The sequence below is a fragment of the Ipomoea nil genome, unplaced genomic scaffold, assembly GCF_001879475.1.
Source record: "Ipomoea nil cultivar Tokyo-kokei standard unplaced genomic scaffold, Asagao_1.1 scaffold1043, whole genome shotgun sequence".
Lineage (NCBI taxonomy): Eukaryota > Viridiplantae > Streptophyta > Magnoliopsida > Solanales > Convolvulaceae > Ipomoea > Ipomoea nil.
Genome location: NW_017617471.1, coordinates 1610684 through 1629643, shown reverse-complemented (window position 1 = coordinate 1629643; position 18960 = coordinate 1610684). Strand labels below are relative to the sequence as shown.

Sequence of the window (18960 nt, the reverse complement as noted above, 5' to 3'; positions counted from 1 at the left end):
TAAAGTTAATAAAGTAGTTATGAACAGATACTGCATTGTAATCTGGGCACTAGAATAATAATTGTAGACGAAAAGTTATAAGAATTAAATATATGGAAAAAGCTGTCATTTTGTGAGACCAAAATTGGTATACAATCAGTTACCAGGCTATGTTACTTCTAACTTATCCCAAATGTGGTACTTCTAACTTCTTTCCACAACTGGAGGGCAATCTACAAATAGCCAAAACTTTTCATCATCGCACCGTCACTCTCTCTAATCTGCATCGCCAAAGATTCAATCTTTCCGACGAATGTCTTCGTTTTCGTGGTTATCTCGGCTCCGTTCTTCTTCTTCAAGGCTCACTTACAATGGTTTCAAGAATTCATTTTCCCATAGGCAAAGGCAAAGCGTTCAATCAAGCCTCCTCAGAGAGGGCATAATCACCTCAGAGAATGCCCACTCTTTCTTTTCATGGACTGCCGGCTTACTCCCCCTGGCCCTCGCTCTCTCTGCCGGTTCTCTGGCTCTACACTCCCAAACCAACCACTCGTTTAGTCTCAGCGAAGCTCCGAATATGATCGATTCCAGGTATTTTACACCCGTTTATTAAAAAAAGAAATGATTTTTATATCATTTTTTAGGAATTGAGGAACAGTTTTCCTTGGAGCACTCAAATGAGCTGAGTATTTTTGAGTGGTTTATGGTCGATTGGTTTATTGGTTTCTCTATTTGGTGCATTGAAGTGTGAAAATTGGTGGCAAAGGCAGCACGGATTATGTGGTGAAGGGTTCTTACAAAGAAGTTCCACAAGAGCTTATTGATGAATTGAAAGAAATTTGTCAGGTATTGTATAGTTTTAGTTCCAACTTTTTGGTCTAGCCAAATAGCCAGTGAGTATTTTAAGATAAGTTTATGTCATGACTATCTAGACATAAGGCTTTGGCATTTAGATATCTAAAGTTTAAGTCTTTTTGACTATGCTCATTTCTGAATGTTTTGTGTACTCACTCAGTCATCTTTCTTGTTAATAGTGTTGAGTAAAAGAACACAAACTATTTAACACTATTTTTTATTTGAAAGGGTGGATTTGTTTAATGGTTTGGAGGTGAACTGCTGATGGTTTGTTATGTAGGATAATATGACGACGGACTATGATGAGAGATATACTCATGGGAAGCCCGAGAATAGTTTTCACAAGGCAGTGAATATCCCTGATGTTGTGGTTTTTCCGAGGTTTGTTAAAACATAATGCACCCGCATCTTTGTTTTTTGTATTGCTTACTCGCTTATCCAGTAACTTTGGTACTTTTATGCCCAGTCATCATTTGCAATTGGGACTAAAAGTAATCGAGTTTCCAGTTTTATGGGTGTTGTTGCCCCAAGCAGAGTTTTTTACGAGATGTTTGTGACATTTTGATGGATATCTAGATTCATATGGTGTTTTCTTGTTTTGAATCGCTGCATTGAATACTAAAGTACAAACCTTTTTTTAAATCGAAGTAACGAGTTATATTGAAATCTTCATTGGTGACTCTCTCCTCCATGCAGGTCCGAGGAGGAGGTATCGAAGATAGTGAAAGCTTGCAACAAACATAAGGTCTGAACTCCAATTGTAACTGGAACGGTGGAAACATATTTTATTTCATTCATATCTCATTTTTTTTATAATGTTTTTGCTTTGTTGCTTGTTATTTTAATGGTTCAATGTGCTGTAAACAGGCCCCGATTGTACCTTATGGCGGAGCCACATCTATTGAGGGTCACACCTTATCCCCTAATGGCGGTGTTTGCATCGACATGACTTTAATGAACGTATGAATTCCCATAAATATTTAATTTCTTGAACTTGATATTAACTTATCAAAATTTTGAATATATGAATTCTCCGAAATTCACTCGCAGCCTTTTTTCCGAAATAATCCTTCATAAAGTTTGTTAATTTGTAGCGTGTAAAATCATTACACGTGGAGGACATGGATGTTGTGGTTGAACCTGGCATCGGATGGATGGAGCTTAACGAATACTTGGAGCCCCACGGTCTCTTCTTCCCCCTTGATCCTGGTTAGTTTCTATTATCTTTTTAACAGTATTTCGTTCTTTGCTTTGGGAGATTTATTGTTTTGGTTTTTGCTTTTGTAAATTCGATCGAGCAATAAATTTGTTCTTGCCTAGAGCAATAAAGATGTCATCTTTATTTCAAACACTTATTAATTCTTAGGACCTGGAGCAACCATCGGGGGTATGTGCGCTACACGTTGCTCGGGCTCTTTGGCTGTGAGGTATTCACATTTACGAATGAAGTTTGCGATCATGAAGTTTAGAATCTTGACTCATAAGCAATGTTAAAAAAATCGCTAGGCGCCCTCTAGGCGCCTGGGGACCGCCTAGAGCGCCTAGGCCGCCCAGGAGGCCGAGCGCCTAGCGCCTAGGTGCGATTTTTGCAACACTGCTCATAAGTATAACTAATGGTTCCGATTTTAGCATGTAGGTATGGTACGATGCGCGACAATGTCATCAGTCTTAAGGTATGCTATGTCTAAACTGAAAGTTTCGATGGCGGGCAAGGGCACGGTTTCATGTGAAGCGCTTCTTTGACAGGCTGTTCTAGCCAATGGAGATGTTGTCAAGACGGCATCCCGGGCGAGAAAAAGTGCTGCGGGGTAAGCTTGTCCATGTCGGCGTAATTCGAAAGGTTGCTCACTTTTAACTGCAATGTTATTACGATGAACTTTTCTGATATCTGTGAACTTGCGTGTATTGTAGGTATGATTTGACACGCTTGATGATTGGAAGTGAAGGAACGCTGGGAGTTATCACTGAAGTTACTTTGCGATTGCAGAAAATCCCACAATCGTCAGTGGTATTCTCATTTTTCTTTTATCGGTCATTTATAAAGATGTTTCCTAAATTTATTTATCCAATTATTTTTGAAATTCTCTTTCAACTTATCCACATATAACTCCACAGGTTGCAATGTGCAACTTCCCGACAATTAAGGATGCAGCAGACGTTGCCATTGCCACTATGCTTACTGGGATACAGGTCAGAATCGTTAGCCAATGTTTACTAAAATACTCGTTTTTCTTACGAGGACAGAAAATTTCCATTTCCCCCGTTGAGAAGTGCTGTTCCTAATCTTATTAGGTCTCGAGAGTGGAACTCCTGGATGAAGTTCAAGTGCGAGCAATTAATTATGCGAACGGGAAAAATTTGCCGGAAGTTCCAACTCTAATGTTTGAATTTATAGGCACAGGTAAAACACTGTCCATCTTATGTAACTTATCGAGCTTGAAATATGGGACTCGACCCTACTGACCCTGACTACACCAGAAAAGCTAGGTCACGAGTGTATATCCAATGCTTCTGCAAGAACATTAGGTCGGTTTCTCTCAACAGTTTAGTTGCTAATCTTATTCGTTTATGCCACTATCTTCCAGAAGCGTATGCACGTGAGCAAACAAAAATTGTTCAGAAGATAGCTTCTGAGCACAGGGGCACGGATTTCGTCTTTGCAGAAGCTCCTGAAGAGAAAAAGGAACTTTGGAAGGTAACTAGATAACGTATCTTTCCTTTCTGTTTTTTTCATGGAAATGTACTTTCATCCCCTTTTAATCGTCCCAATCTATTCGGTTTATGAACTGGTCACCCATCCTGTGACTGCTGTAAGTTAAGCACGTTTAACCACAGAGTTCTTTGGCTATCTGGTTGCCATATCCTACTTAAAACCAATTGATCATAAGTAGGTGGACATTAACCATTTAACCACATCCCTCCATGGTAAGCCACATCGCCACGTCTCGAAGGCCAACCCGGCCGACGCCCAACACATAACTAGACTATGTACATCACATTCCCGGTAAGGGGCTTTTAAGGACAAAGAACGATCTGCTGTCTCTGTAAATTTCGAACTTTATTACTCTTAAAAAAAGGATGCGGTTTTGATAGTGATTGTTTCGACCTTTTGGTTTTAGATAAGGAAGGAGGCGCTTTGGGCTTGCTTTGCTATGGAACCTAATTTCGAAGCAATGATAACGGTTCGTTTTCCTGCCTGGTTTTTGGTTATATGCACAAAATCGTGCTCTAGTAACTAAAATACTATCGAGTATCAATCATCAAATTGTGTCCTCAAACTGGTAAGCGACTTGCTTAATGCAGGATGTTTGCGTTCCTCTATCGCACCTTGCAGAACTAATCTCCCGATCAAAACAAGAGCTGGATGCCTCGCCACTAGTATGGTACTTCTAATGAACTTCTCGAAGACTTTGATAACGCATCATTGAGAGAGATGCGACTTGACTCGATTGCTTCTTCATTGCAGCACAGTTATCGCTCATGCTGGTGATGGGAACTTCCACACGGTCATACTTTTTGATCCCGCCCAAGAGAGCCAACGTAAAGAAGCCGAGAGGCTAAACCACTTCATGGTCCACACCGCTCTATCCATGGAAGGTATGAGCTGCAACTCCTTCAAACTCGGTTTTTCAGCATTACTCGGAACCCTAATCTCTCTGTCGATCACGTAGTAGTAGTACTTTATATATATATATATATATATATATATATATATATATATATATATATATATATATATATATATATATATCGTGTTCTTCATCCCGATTGTTTGAGTTGTCAGGCACGTGCACCGGAGAACATGGCGTTGGTACTGGGAAGATGAAGGTGCCATAACATGCATTTATATATCTTCGAATTCTTTTTCTTTTACGAGAAAATTATACAGATCTTATATATCTCATTGTGTTGCTTCTTCAATTCCTTAATTTCCAGTACCTTGAGAAAGAACTGGGAATGGAGAATCTGCAAACAATGAAGAAGATTAAAGATGCTTTGGATCCCAACAATATCATGAATCCAGGAAAGCTCATCCCCCCTCATGTTTGCTTCTAAAGGACCGAAATTCTCTACATTGTCAGTTGTCTTGAAAACCGAATTGTGAGCCCCGAAAGGGGTAGTCAAATGGGTAGAACGTAACATGATTCTCGGACAATAAAATTATGAATTTGATTTTTGCCAACACACATTTTCAGTTCATTTCTTTGTATAAGATTTTACTTTTTCTATGTGATTTGTGGGACTGTGGTGGCGTGTCTCCAATTTAACAGCGGATAAAATCTTTGAGATTGACCAACTAGCTAATTTGATTTGGCTATTTTTTTTTTTTTCTATTGAAAGGAGGATTCACCTTCTTCTAGGCTCCGTTGCGAGTTTCTCTCGCCATCTAATCTAACAAAAAGAAAACATTAATAATACATTATGTATAAGAATTCTTTAGCAACATTTTAAAATATATTATCTTGTATGATTTTATGCAATTATTATTTATAATAAAATCTAATAATTTACAAGTAATTTTATATGACAAACTAATACGGAGTATCTAAAACTAAAATGGTAGAGTTCAGTTTTGTCAGTTATTGTGCAGTCCTATCGACAGCAGCCCTGATTTTTCGCGGGGCTAACAATAGATTATTATTATTATTATTATTATTATTATTATTTTGGTGTAAAGGATTTATATAAATACTTTTGTTTTATATATTTGGTTGAGCTGTTTTATCAACTGGAATATAATGAGTTCCATAAAAGTTGAAATTTGTCATGTTGTGGTGTCCGATTTTCATGGGAGGAGAGAAGACAATTGAACCCAAAAAAAGGCTTTCAAATAAAAAAAAAAATTCTAATCTTTTTTAATTTAGGGTGTGTTTGGAAACCTGAAAAATGAGTTCTGGAAATCATTTTCCAAGTTTTCAGTGTTTGGATGTGCCTGGAAAATCAAGTCAACGGAAATCATTTTCCATTGACTTTGGAAAATAGGCTTGTTTTGGAGGAAAATGACTTCTCTTTTTTTTTTTTGGGGAAGTCATTTTCCAACTTTTACACCAACATCACACCACCACCAACATCATCAACACCATACCACCACCACTTCACTACCACCATCACCACCACTACTGCCGCCGCCGCCACCACTATACCACCGCAACCACCGCCACCACACCACCACCACTACCACCACCAACACCATACCACCGCAACCACTACCACAACCAACACCACCAACACCATACCACCGCAACCACTACCACCACCAACACCATACCACCACCACCACCACCATACCACCGCTGCCGCCACCACCACCATACCACCGCAACCACCACCACCACCATACCACCGCAACCACTGTCGCCGCCACCACCACCACTACCACCACCGTCGCCGCCACCACCATACCACCGCAACCATCGTCACCGCCACCACCACCACCATACCGCCGCCGCCGCCGCCACCACCACCATACCACCGCAACCACCGTCGCCGCCACCACCATCACCATATCACCGCTGCCGCCACCACCACCATACCACTGCAACCACCACCACCATCACACCACCGCCGCCACCACCACGACCATACCACCGCCACCACACCACCACCACTACCACCACCAACACCATACCACCGCAACCACTACCACCACCAACACCATACCACCACCACCACCACCATACCACCGCTGCCGCCACCACCACCATACCACCGCAACCACCACCACCACCATACCACCGCAACCACTGTCGCCGCCACCACCACCACTACCACCACCGTCGCCGCCGCCACCATACCACCGCAACCATCGTCACCGCCACCACCACCACCATACCGCCGCCGCCGCCACCACCACCATACCACCGCAACCACCGTCGCCGCCACCACCATCACCATATCACCGCTGCCGCCACCACCACCATACCATTGCAACCACCACCACCATCACACCACCGCCGCCACCACCACGACCATACCACCGCCACCACCACCACCACCATACCATTACAACCATCGCCACCACACTACCACCACTGCCACCACTGTCATACCACTACCAGTTATTATTATTATTATTATTATTATTATTATTATTATTATTATTATTATTATATAACAAATAACACCACTACCACTACACCACCACCACCACCACAATATTTTTGATATATTATTAGTTATTATTTTATTATATTTAAAATTATTATTATATTATTATATATTATTATACATGTTGTAATATTCTAAATAAAATAATTAAAATGTTTAATTATACAATTCTACTCATTTTTCAGAAAATGAACCAAACACACAAAAACAGTTTTCCAGAATGCAACCAAACACTGGAAAGGAAAATGTTTTCCGAAAAATGACTCATTTTCCAGAAAACATTTTCCAGAAGTCATTTTCCAGCTTTCCAAACGGACCCTTAGTAAAAATTATACTCCATTGTTATCTATTCGTTATGTTACCACTAATTTGACACTATTAAATTTTACATATAGAGACACATACATATGCATCTCCCCAAGATCTTTTATGCAGTCTGGTGCTACGTATAATTTTATATTACAATTTTTAAATAATTACACGCGTGTTCTTTTTTAATTTGGGGATGTAACTAACTCTAACTTCATTATAGCTGTTAGATATGTTTGGACTATGTTTTCACTTTGCCTTAAACATCTTGATATTAGTCTAGCTGAGCTTCTAAATCGATTGCTGAGTTGGGAATTATTGGTAATTTTCCCAACAGGGATAGCCCATTTGAATTTTATTATCTTCTGGATAGTGTAAGAATAAGATACTACATGTGGATCATCATAAGAGGGACATTTCCAATATAATATATTTATTTTTACCTTTTACTTTTACTATGTAACCATAAAAAATTGAAGAAAATGTCATTGATTATGACATTACTAATAATACTTTGTAATTAATCAATATATAATTTAGCCACCATATTTTAATCAGACCACAAAGAAGTAATCAATTTAAGTTACCCATAATTATTGACTGATTCAAACCGAGAAGGCTAATAGACAGCTCGATTATACCTTAGAGCATCTTCAATAGTGGGGATTTTGGTGTGGTATTTGACGAGTTTTTGTAGGTGTGATTAGGAAAGAGAAAATGAGATAAGGAGGTTAAAAAAAAACAAAAAATAAAATGTCAGCAAAAGAAAAAAGAAAAAAGAAAAAAAGAACTTGAAATGCGCCCAACAGGCGCATGCAGTGACTGGCCGCAAATGTGCAACCCAAGCCAACTTTTCTACTTGCTTTTTTTCTTTGTGGGGTCCACACAAGGGGACAAAGAACCCCAACGTGCAACACACTCTCCCCTCTCCTCCACCTCATACTTTTTTCCTCCAAACCTGTGCACAACCCCCTTAATGGGGATGCCCTTATAGTTACCAAACCTACTACTTGACTAACTCACATGGCTGGATTTTGGGCTGTGTAATAGCACAAAACCTTAAATTTTAGAGGGCTCAATATTTAAATTTTACCTAACTAGTTAAGACGTTAAAGACTCTATGAGAAATGGTAGAAATGTGTTTCTATGGTGTTTCACCTTAGAAGTCAAAGGTTTGAATTGGTATTGGTTTTAAAGATTGTCCTTTTGGTAGGGTCTCATTTATTTACAAGAACGAGGTCACTAAAATCTAAAAATCGGCTCTGCCAACTCGGATGGGTTATCCGAGCCACATGTTAATAGGATGCTAAAAGAGACATGACAATTTCCTCTTTAATCCAAATTGTAAATGACATTTGAGTCACATAATCAAATTAAACCATATAATTAAGGAATAATATCTGCATGATGTGATGAGGTGGGGCTTCTTGAATTGATGAGCTTGGGGTTGCAACCAAATTGCAGAAAGTGGAGCTACCACAATGTTCATTACATACAGTATTATAACACCACCCCCAATGTTATGGAAGTTTGTTTGAAATCACAATACAATCATCCTTATCTTCATCCTATATATGCTTGGTTGACGTCAATTAAGTACTCTATAGTTTACTTGTAGCTAGTGGGGGTTTTTGGAAAATGCCCTTTTAATATTTTGTTGTGGGATAATATTGCCAAAACTATATACAATGCATTGCATACATATCCATTATGTAAATACACATACATGTGACGGTGACGCTAGTGTATTTTAAATTTAAATTGATAAGTTGTAATATCTTTGAATGTAGAGTGTATGATATAATTTTATTGAAAGAGAAAATATTATTTTTGATCTGATCTCCAAGTTATATTACAAGGGCGTAGTATAATGAATATATATATTCAATCATACGATTACATTTTCTTCGTTGCAGCCAGAGAGATCCCTTGGAATGGTTTATTCGGACCAGATGAGGCGGAAGCTATTGGGGTTCGGGAAGCTTTAAAAAGGCTAAATTAAAGGAGCTTAGACTGGATTGTATTCAGATTGAAAGTGATTGTATGAAGGTGTTTAGTGGCACCCAAAATCAGTATTTGGTGTCATCTTTTGATCTAATTATAAATGACATTAGGAAAGTAGCTAGAGACTTTTGTAATCTCGCATTTTATTTGTTAAACGGTTCGCAAATAGGGTCACCCATTTATTAGCTCGAGAGGCCTTGTCCAAGTATGACTGTTTAGATTTTTTCTCGGTCCCTTTCTTTTCTATTGCTCATGTACTGGAGCTAGACATATCCTAATCTAATATATTACTCTTTTTTTTTTTTGAAAGGATAATATATTACTTTTACTTTCAAAAAAAAATATATATATATATATATATATATATATATATATATATATATATATATATATATATATATTTATTTATTTTATTTTTATTTTCTTTTTACCATTTATGTGTTATACAAAATAATATATATACAGATAATACACCTTTCAATTCTCTGCATTGCTGGGTGCTATATATACCCCTCAATTCCTCTTCTGAAACAAAAACAAAATTATCTAAGGAGAGAGATCATAAGAGAGAAAGAGAGAGAGAGAGAGATGGGTTCACTTCCTCATGTAGTAGAAGATTGCAGTGGCATTCTTCAAGTCTATAGTGACGGTTCAATCTTCCGGTCCAAGGACGAGGACATAAACTTTCCGTTTCCTGTTCACGACGACGCCTCCGTCCACTGGAAAGATTCCCTTTTCGACCGCACCCACGGCCTCTACCTCCGCATCTACAAGCCGCGCTCCTCCGCCTCCGCCGCCGTTAGCCTCCCCATTATCTTCTTCTTCCACGGCGGCGGCTTCTGCGTCGGCTCTCGCACGTGGCCCAACTGCCACAGCTGCTGCCTCCGCCTCTGCGCCGGCCTCCAGGCGCTCGTCGTGGCGCCGGACTACAGGCTGGCTCCGGAGCACCGCCTCCCGGCGGCCATGGACGACGCGTTTTGCGCCGTGAAGTGGGTCGCCGCCCAGGCTTCGACCGACGCCTGGTTGAAAGATGGGGTTGACTTTAACCGGGCTTTCGTCCTAGGTGACTCCTCCGGCGGCAACGTCGCTCACCATTTGGCGGTTAGGCTCGGAGTGGGCTCGCCGGAGATGAGCCCTGTTCGAGTTCGCGGCTACGTCATGATGGCGCCGTTCTTTGGCGGGACTGTAAGGACAAAGTCGGAAGCTGAAGGGCCGCCGGAGCCATTCTTAAATCTCGAAATTCTCGACAGGTATGAAAATTCTTCCTTTTCTTTTTCGTCCTTCTGTAATAGGTCACAAACTATACCTAAGAAATAAATCAAATTATAATAAAACCTTATACCCCGACTCGACTGTGAAGTCTGGGTGTTAACCAGAATTGAACTCGAAACGTTTAACCAGAATTGTGCTGCGTTCCACCCACTCGACTAAGAAGTCAGGGTGTTGGCCAGAATTGAACTCGAAACGTTTAACCAGAATTGTGCTGCATTCCACCCACTCGACTGAGAGGTCAGGATGTTAGCCAGAATTAAACTCGAAACGTTTATCCAGAATTGTATTGTGCTCCACCCACTCGACCATTCGTTTCGGGGCCAAACAAACTAGTAGTGCATCATTGCATCATCCGATTGTAGTGCATCAACATTCCATTATGACACAGGAAAGGTATAACACATCAACATCATGAAAAGAATGGCATTACCAAATTCAATTCAATTCAATTATTACCATCTTCATCATCATTTCAACCTACACTACAACTTGCGAGCGGTACAAAAACCAAACCCAACGAAAAGGGCATGCATTAACAAGGATGTTTTGTTGGTTGGCTCCTTTTAGTGAAACCGACTTTACCTTAATACTTTGATGAAGACATACACATGTGTGGCATACTACTAGTGGGACTAATTAGGACGACATTGCAAAAATATATAGGATCAAACCAAAAGGTTTTACATCAAGCTAGAGAATGTACCTTGCATTATATAGTGCCTATATACATATTTTTTGTGGTTGTGGAAAGAATGAAAGATGTGATGTTTTACTTTAATTTATATACGAATCTATATTTCCCGAATATAGCTCAACTTGTCAACCAATTCAAAATAAATTCATAAGCTTGCATAAACATTTGGGGGTTCATAGTCTAATTGAAACATATCCCACTATGTATCTCTTCCACCCGTCTCCCGACCAAGAGTGGGCAAACTATTTGGTCCACACACTGTTATGTGGACCATAACAAAAAGTAAATTTTTAATATACTAAACGTAAATTATTCGTGTATGAATGTACCTTATACAAATAATATGCTTTCAGTATTTAAATAATGTATTTTTTTAAAATACAATGTACAGTTTTAATATACTAAAAGTATATTATTTGTGTACTGAAAGTATATTATTTGATATTATGATCCACACAGCTGTGAAGATTATGATCCACACAATAATAATTGTCACAAGTCATGATACTCTTTTAAATTTGGAATTTAAATTTATATATTATCTGGTAGCGACATCTTAGCATTTGACTTGGCCTTTCTAGGCCATGAGAAAACATAGAGCTTCATCAATCAAGTTATTTGCTTTAGACTTTAGAGTGTACCATTTGTCATTGGAAAAATGGAAAGTGGGTAGGACCAAGATTCCTAAGATGTGGAATATTATTATATTCTTTTTGACAACTTCAACCAAATTTAATTGACTAGATTGATTTAAGTTCATTATTTATAATTTTTTTTTAGTAGTTTATTTCGTATTAGTATATAAATTTTAATATCAAAAGTACCATTAAATACAAAAAAAAAAAATTGAATTTAAAAATTATTATAAAATGTTAAAGAAATAAAGAAAGAAAAAAAGAATCATATCTCGTATCTTGAATTATATTTATATATTGTCTACATCATATTACTAAAAAAAAATCATATTTAAAGTCATAAATTAAAAAAATTTTACCGTACCAATTAATACAATACCTTAAAATACATGTCTTTATAGTAGTCGATACATTTAAGCAAATTAAATAATGCATACTTGTATGAAATATTGAAATACAAAACACACCAATACTGATCAATAACTTATATGTATAGTTTATATATAACTATACATATAAATATCTTGAATAGTCACAACCATTACCAACTACAAGTCAAATCTTCATCTTTCTATGTTTGATTCTTTAGGTTATAGCCTTTTAGGCATGCATAAATGATTATTGGGAATGGGCATGAACACTATTGTGGAAGAGGCCAAATTTGGTTTGGAAAAGAGGGGATAAGTGATTCTCTCTTTTGGAAGATTTGGTAGGGCCCAACCGACCGTCCTCCCTCTCAAATTTGACCACAAAAATAATCATGCACATTAGGGTTTGTATCATATTTTTCTATTATTTTTATTATTATTGCTTATCCCTTGGAGGATATGATGACTCTGATCTATCCTTAACAGTGTTGCCAAATGCCAATGGGCAATATAAGCTAAGCTTCAAGGAATTAGGTAGCTAGGATAATATAGTGGGGTTTGGATTATTATCATTATCCTATGAATTCATATTTATCTTTCCCTTATTAGGATCACAACCACCTATTTGATATATATACAACTTCATCATCTTTTTTGTGCATAGTACTAAAAAAAAAAAAGACCGAAGTAACACATGTAAGACAATAAACCACAAATTAGATATGGTATTTATATTCCTTAATTAAAACATCTTCCTTAAATCTTCAGACCATCCCACCCAAATGAGGTATCTACAATTCAATCAGGGAATTATCATTACGTCCAATGCTGAAAACTTTGAGTACATAAAAAAAAAAAATTAGTTTATTTTTTAAATGTCCTTTAATTTCCTAAAAAAAAAAAAAAATCCTTTTTTTGTTTAAGGATAAGAAAGCACTACTTGTCCTAGGGCCACGGCTAGTCTCAATCTAATTGGTCTATCATATTTTAGTAGTTTATGGTATCCAACTAGCTATATGTTAATCATAAATTAAAACACATGTTTTCAATTCCTACCACCCTAAAGGGGCTAGAGCCCTAGGGTTTTTGGTTGAAAATGGTCTTTTCAATTAAATTTAGAGATTTATAAAATCTTTTGTTGTTATCTTTAATTATCCGTCAAAATTTTGATCAGTTAAAAGTTCGGTGTATTTTCTTAATTTTTGAACATTATTTACTATCACAAGAAAAACATGATTGGAGTTAGATTTTTCTAAGGCTTCAAATTTTTCGGACCACCTAAGATGGTGGCCGAAAAAAAAAATCATAATATTTGTTTACTTTTATTTTTTATTGGTCAAAAAAATAATAATTGTAAGCAATTTTTTGACCTGAAAATAATGTTAATCCACATACAACAGATTCTGGAGGCTATCACTACCTTTTGGGGGGACACCAGACCACCCATTGGCAAACCCCTTTGGCCCTGCAAGCCCAAGCCTGGAGGCAGTGAAGCTTGACCCAATACTGGTGATGGTTGGAGGCCAAGAAGTCTTGAAAGACAGGGTGGAGAACTATGCAATGAAGTTGAAACAGCAAAACAAGGAAGTTGACTATGTTGTTTTCCAAGGAAAACAACATGGCTTCTTCACAAATGATCCATTCTCAGATGTGTCAACTCAAGTCTTGCAACAACTGCAACATTTCATGATATCTAAAGTGTAAAATGATGAAATCTATATAAGACAGGACTTACATTACACTTCGTGGACAGTGATTGTGGGTTTCTCTCGTCAATTCTGATCTCTTATAATCAACATGCATGGCCATGGGCTTTAATTCCAGCTAGCTTAGCTAGCTAGCTAGGTTTAGTATGTATGGTTATCTTCATATATATAGTAAGTGGCTTTGTAGTTGAGAGCAAGACTTGTTGCAAGCATGTGTGCAATGGGCTCTCTGTCTCTCATATTTCTTCTGGTTTTCTTTTTTAAAAAGTGGGTTTTGTAACCATATAAAAAGTTAGGATTAATAGAGTTTTAAGAATAGTCCCTTGGTTTTATTTTGAATGAGTCAACAAGTGTAATTTGTAATATCTTTTTCTTTTTATATTATATTATTAGTAGTTTATTGAAATTTTATTTTTGTGTTCAATTTTTTTGTCAACCATATAACCATCATTATTGAAAAAGCACAAGAGACGACTAAGGCATGCATGGAATCCTCATTTTTGTTTCCCACACATAGAGCATGAAAGATTCACATAAACTCTCTTATAATGGTCCTGTTTGGTAAAATGGCTGTTAGCTGATAGTTGTTAGTTGTTAGCTGATTGTGTTAATTAGAGTGTATAAATAGTTGATAACATTAGCTGATGGTAGAAAAGTGTTTGGTAAATTAGCTGTTAGCTTATAGCTGTTTGGCATAATTTCTTTTATCAAAAAGCTAATTGAAAAAGTTGATTGGACTAGCTTTTTGAATTTTAGCTTTTTGGAGTTGCAAAAAATTAATTAATCAAACATTTATATTAATATTTTAATTAAATCAAATAATTAATAGTGGTCAAATAAGTCAAAATTGGTCTATAGGCCAATTTTTTACTAAACAGGGCCAATATAAATTAGTGGTGGTAGGCAATACATTCTTCATAGTCCTCCGAAAGAAGGTCCTCCATTTTGGGGAATCTTCAACTTCCACAATTAATTCCAACTTCTAAAGTCATTAGGCTACTCACAAAAATAGGATCCTAGTAAATTTAAGTTGTTTATATAAATTTGTTTACTTTTTCAGCACTCCTATTTCCCTGCCCAATATAATGGTGTCCATGCTCAAGTTATGGACATCCATTCATAGTGAGTGGACCACTTCCACTCACTTCATTCTATTCTACCTTTGATTTATATATGGAAAATGAAATAAAAATAGATAAATAAAAATGTTGACTCACACTTTTAACTGTAACTCGCATTTTTACTTTTGTCCATAATAAATATTTTTGATAAATAAAGATAATTTTTGACCGTTTCATATTAAAAACACGGGACGAATATCCTTATTCGTGGAAGTCATGAATGAAAACGAAAGGCGGTCATCGCCCATAATTACCTTCTATGTGTGTGTTTTATAATTAATTAATTAATTAATTAATTTATGCATATATATTTATTGTTAATTTTTATATATAACTATATAAGTCAATAACTAAAAAAGTAACACATTAACCTTAATCTATATTTGGATACGAACTCATCAAGATGATTAATAATATTCAAGTTTTAATTCTTTTTTTCCTATTTCAAAAGTTAAGTTTTATGTTTGGGATGACAACAGAGATGTCATAACGTTATATAGTAGTTGGCGAGTTAGGTTATTTAATATTAAATTTTTGTAATATTTAATTCATTATTAATAAATAAAATTTATGTACTCACAAATTACATTAAATTTTTATTTAATTTATAAAATCCAAATTTAAATATTATGAGAATTTATGAGAATGGGAATAAGCGAAACTGCATCACTTATTTATCAATGGATTATAATTAAAGTGATGATTAATAATTAATTACATGTATGATTCTGAATCACAGACTAAACGAGGATCATCTAAAATTGTCCCCGGATTTCCGACTTTACCCTCGGGGAGAAAGCAAAAAGGGGATATATGTAAGCCTCTGCAACAATCATTTCCTGCCATCTTCACGAAATGGGAAAAGCAAAACGATAAATAAATATGTAGTTGGGGCTTCCAACTTCTATCTCTCGCTTTCTCTCTAGAAGCTTTGAATATCTTTTTATTTTTAGTTTTTTAGTTTTTTTTTTTTTCGTTGTTTCTTCTATCTCAATTTTCCAAATCTCCGGGGAGAAAAATTTTCTGATATCGGAAAGCTCAGAGAGTTGATCGTTGAAGAAAACTTTTCTCTCCCGGAACAAAATAAAAAAATAAAAAAAAAAAAAAAATAAAAAGCGGTTCGGCGACTCTCGTTTTCAGGTAACTCGTCTGCATTGATCGTTGGATATATTTTTTATGTATGCATGCACACAGTGTATATGCGTGATTGGAATTAGGGCTTGATCGAACGTGAATTGGTAGTTTTTTGTGATTTGCAGGGGTATTGTTGTGTATATTGCGTGTTTTGCTTGTGGATAAGGGAGATTTGACGTGTTAGTGGCGAGGGAGGAGTGATTGAAGAGGGAGGGATCGAAGCTTGGTTGTATTGGTTTATTATTACTCCGTATTATTTTTTGTTTGATTGCGTTTTTGTTTTTGTTGAGTGATTGATTACGGTGTGTTTGGATTTGAGGCCGGATGTGGCATTAATAAGACTATGGGATCTGAGAATATGTCGCCGTCCACTAGCATGGCGCAATGTTGCGATTGCGATTGCAGCTGTTCGGCGGCGGACAGATCCATTGCAGGGTCGTGGCTCCGCTCTGTTAAGCGAAAGTATGATGAATTTGATGATTCTGTGTCTTCTGTCCCGGAGTTCGTCATGCCTCTGACGGCGAAGGTTGAGATCGGGAATGAATGTGCTGCTCTGCGTGAAATGGTGAGCGGCCAGCAGAAGAGCATTCAGGATTTGAGTAAGGAGTTGGATGCGGAGAGGAATGCATCCTCCTCTGCAGCCAATGAGGCGATGCAAATGATCCTGAGGCTGGAAAGAGAAAAGGCCGAGATTCAGATGGAATTCACGCAATTCAAGAGATTTACTGAGGAGAAAACCGCGCACGAGCAGCAAGAGGCGTTGTCATTGGAGGACCTGTTGTATAAGAGGGATCAAGCAATTGAAGCTTTGACATGTGAGGTGCAAATGTACAAGCACAGGATGTTGAGTTTGGGGTTCACAGAGTCTGAGGTTGAGGTAGAGCTTGAGAAAGAGAGGGATCGTTTGAGCTGCAATAATAGCCTCTCCGAGAATTCAAATGGACAATCTGAAGTCCCTCAATATGAGTATCCCCCACTAAAATGCTTCAATGAGAATCAAGTTTACAAGCTGACTGATGGTGAGGATGTGGATGTCGAGAAATATGCATTTGGGGAGACCCCACGCACCCCGGTCGACCATTTCCTGGATTTGGACAGTAGGATCATCCAGTTGGAAAGGAGTCCTATGAGTCCTAGGATCGCCCAATTGGAAAGGAGTCCTATGAGTCCTAGGATCGCCCAATTGGAAAGGAATCCTATGAGTCCTAGGATCAGTCATCCTGATGGTGATTTCTATAAGAACAATGCCCTTGAAAAGGTGATAGTTGGTCAATCTCCAAGGAGGCCAAGTCATTTGAAGATGTTTTCAAATGATAGTGCAGGATCTTTACTCATAACAAATAAAGAAATGAGTTATGATTTTGTAGTCGAGTCTCCAAAGTCCACTGTCAGTTTTAAGAAGACAGAAATTTCTCAGAAAGACGATCTTTCAAACTTGAGGAAAGTGGATAATGCATCAGAAGTTGAAGATTGCATGAGTGACAGAGTTTATACAATCGATCCCATTCATCTAGGGGCCGCACCTTATAATGGTGTGATAGATCGTAAGCCATCCCTTGGAATCTGTGAGGATTATATTACAACCCCACGGGATTCATTGATTTATACAAACACAGAAGACATTGATATCAAGAAGCTGTATGCAAGGCTTCATGCACTTGAGGCTGATCGGGAGTCAATGAGGCAGGCATTAATTTCAATTAGCACTGATAACTCACAACTGGTATTGCTGAAAGAGATTGCCCAACAGTTGGCAAAAGACATGTCACAACCGAAGAGGAGATTTGTGAAGAAACCATCCACCACTGGCAGCTTTAAAGTTGTCTCAATATTCAAGGTATTAAAGTAACAACTCATGTTTACATACTTCATACTAAATATAATCGTTGTTGTTGTTGTTGTTATGTACAGCATCCAGTCCAATATGTCCTTAGTTTGCTGACTGATTCTTTAATTTATTATGTCCAGTGGATGATATCCTTTGTGTCATGGAGAAAGAAATCACGCCGATGCAAGTGAGTGACTTATCATCTTGATTTCATAATTTATTGTTGGCTGATTTTGTTTCTTTAAGCTGAACTTGTTTCAAACATGCTTTTGGCTGCATAACTGCGTATTCTAAATTTGCAGTTTTATCCTTGTTAGCCCTTCTCATTGGCACAATCAAATCACTTGCACCATCTTGTCTTTTGATGTACCATAATCGTGACACTATTTGCTCGGGCATCTACTTTGATCCAGTCTAAACTAAAAATACTTGTCGGTTAACTTATTGGATTGGAACCGTTCCTTCACACCACGAGCTCATACATTTTTCGATCTTGTGTTCTTCCATCAGGTACATGTTTGGATTGTCAGGAAGCAATGCAGGCTTGCTAGTGCTTTTAGACAAGGGACCTCGAGGTCCCTGGAGGTGCATTTCAAGCACACAGGTCTGAAACCTGTTTCCATATCAATGCAGAGAGAGGATTTTTGGCTGACCTCTCACTCTTGGCATTTCATTCATTTTAAAAAAAAAAAATTAATAACTTTTTTGATTCAATGATCCTGAAAAATTGAGGCAAGTAGTCTTTCACTTAAAAGTTTGAATGATAAAATTTTGTTGACTGGGGAGTGGAAGGCTAGATTCAGTAATGCCACGTGGGAGGTTGTGCTTATGTGGCTGTGTAAGTATATTATTATGATTTGTGTATGAATAAACAATTTTCTCTTCATTGATTCAATGAAATAAAAGAGAGTTGTTTTTGTGACACAGCAGTCTAGACGACGACCTAC

General features: G+C 37.5%; 3 protein-coding genes across 4 annotated transcripts; all 3 read left to right on the top strand.

The window, feature by feature from the left end:
• The first annotated feature begins 187 nt into the window (after nt 1-187).
• On the top strand, nt 188-5063 carry LOC109180924 (D-lactate dehydrogenase [cytochrome], mitochondrial). The gene is made up of 18 exons (XM_019330645.1): nt 188-570; nt 726-825; nt 1115-1215; nt 1531-1579; nt 1702-1794; nt 1929-2043; nt 2201-2261; nt 2471-2507; nt 2581-2642; nt 2746-2842; nt 2950-3024; nt 3127-3235; nt 3420-3529; nt 3954-4016; nt 4138-4217; nt 4301-4431; nt 4619-4662; nt 4771-5063. Exons 1-18 carry the CDS (start codon nt 293-295, stop codon nt 4888-4890), a joined length of 1725 nt encoding a protein of 574 aa, XP_019186190.1. The 5' UTR covers nt 188-292; the 3' UTR covers nt 4891-5063.
• Nucleotides 5064-9739: 4676 nt separating this feature from the next.
• Nucleotides 9740-14341, top strand: LOC109181025 (probable carboxylesterase 15). Its single transcript, XM_019330775.1, has 2 exons — nt 9740-10505; nt 13625-14341. Exons 1-2 carry the CDS (start codon nt 9844-9846, stop codon nt 13926-13928), a joined length of 966 nt encoding a protein of 321 aa, XP_019186320.1. The 5' UTR covers nt 9740-9843; the 3' UTR covers nt 13929-14341.
• Nucleotides 14342-15901: 1560 nt separating this feature from the next.
• Nucleotides 15902-18960, top strand: LOC109182328 (myosin-binding protein 7-like). 2 transcript variants are annotated; one of them, XR_002054359.1, is made up of 4 exons: nt 15902-18022; nt 18154-18200; nt 18524-18851; nt 18944-18960. XR_002054359.1 is itself a non-coding variant. In XM_019332473.1 (4 exons), exons 2-4 carry the CDS (start codon nt 16529-16531, stop codon nt 18621-18623), a joined length of 1641 nt encoding a protein of 546 aa, XP_019188018.1. In that variant the 5' UTR covers nt 15902-16191; nt 16311-16528; the 3' UTR covers nt 18624-18935. The 2 variants fall into 2 exon arrangements, 1 of the variants encoding a protein (XP_019188018.1); XM_019332473.1 differs by lacking the exon at nt 18944-18960 and having other exon boundaries at nt 15902-16191; nt 16311-18022; nt 18524-18935.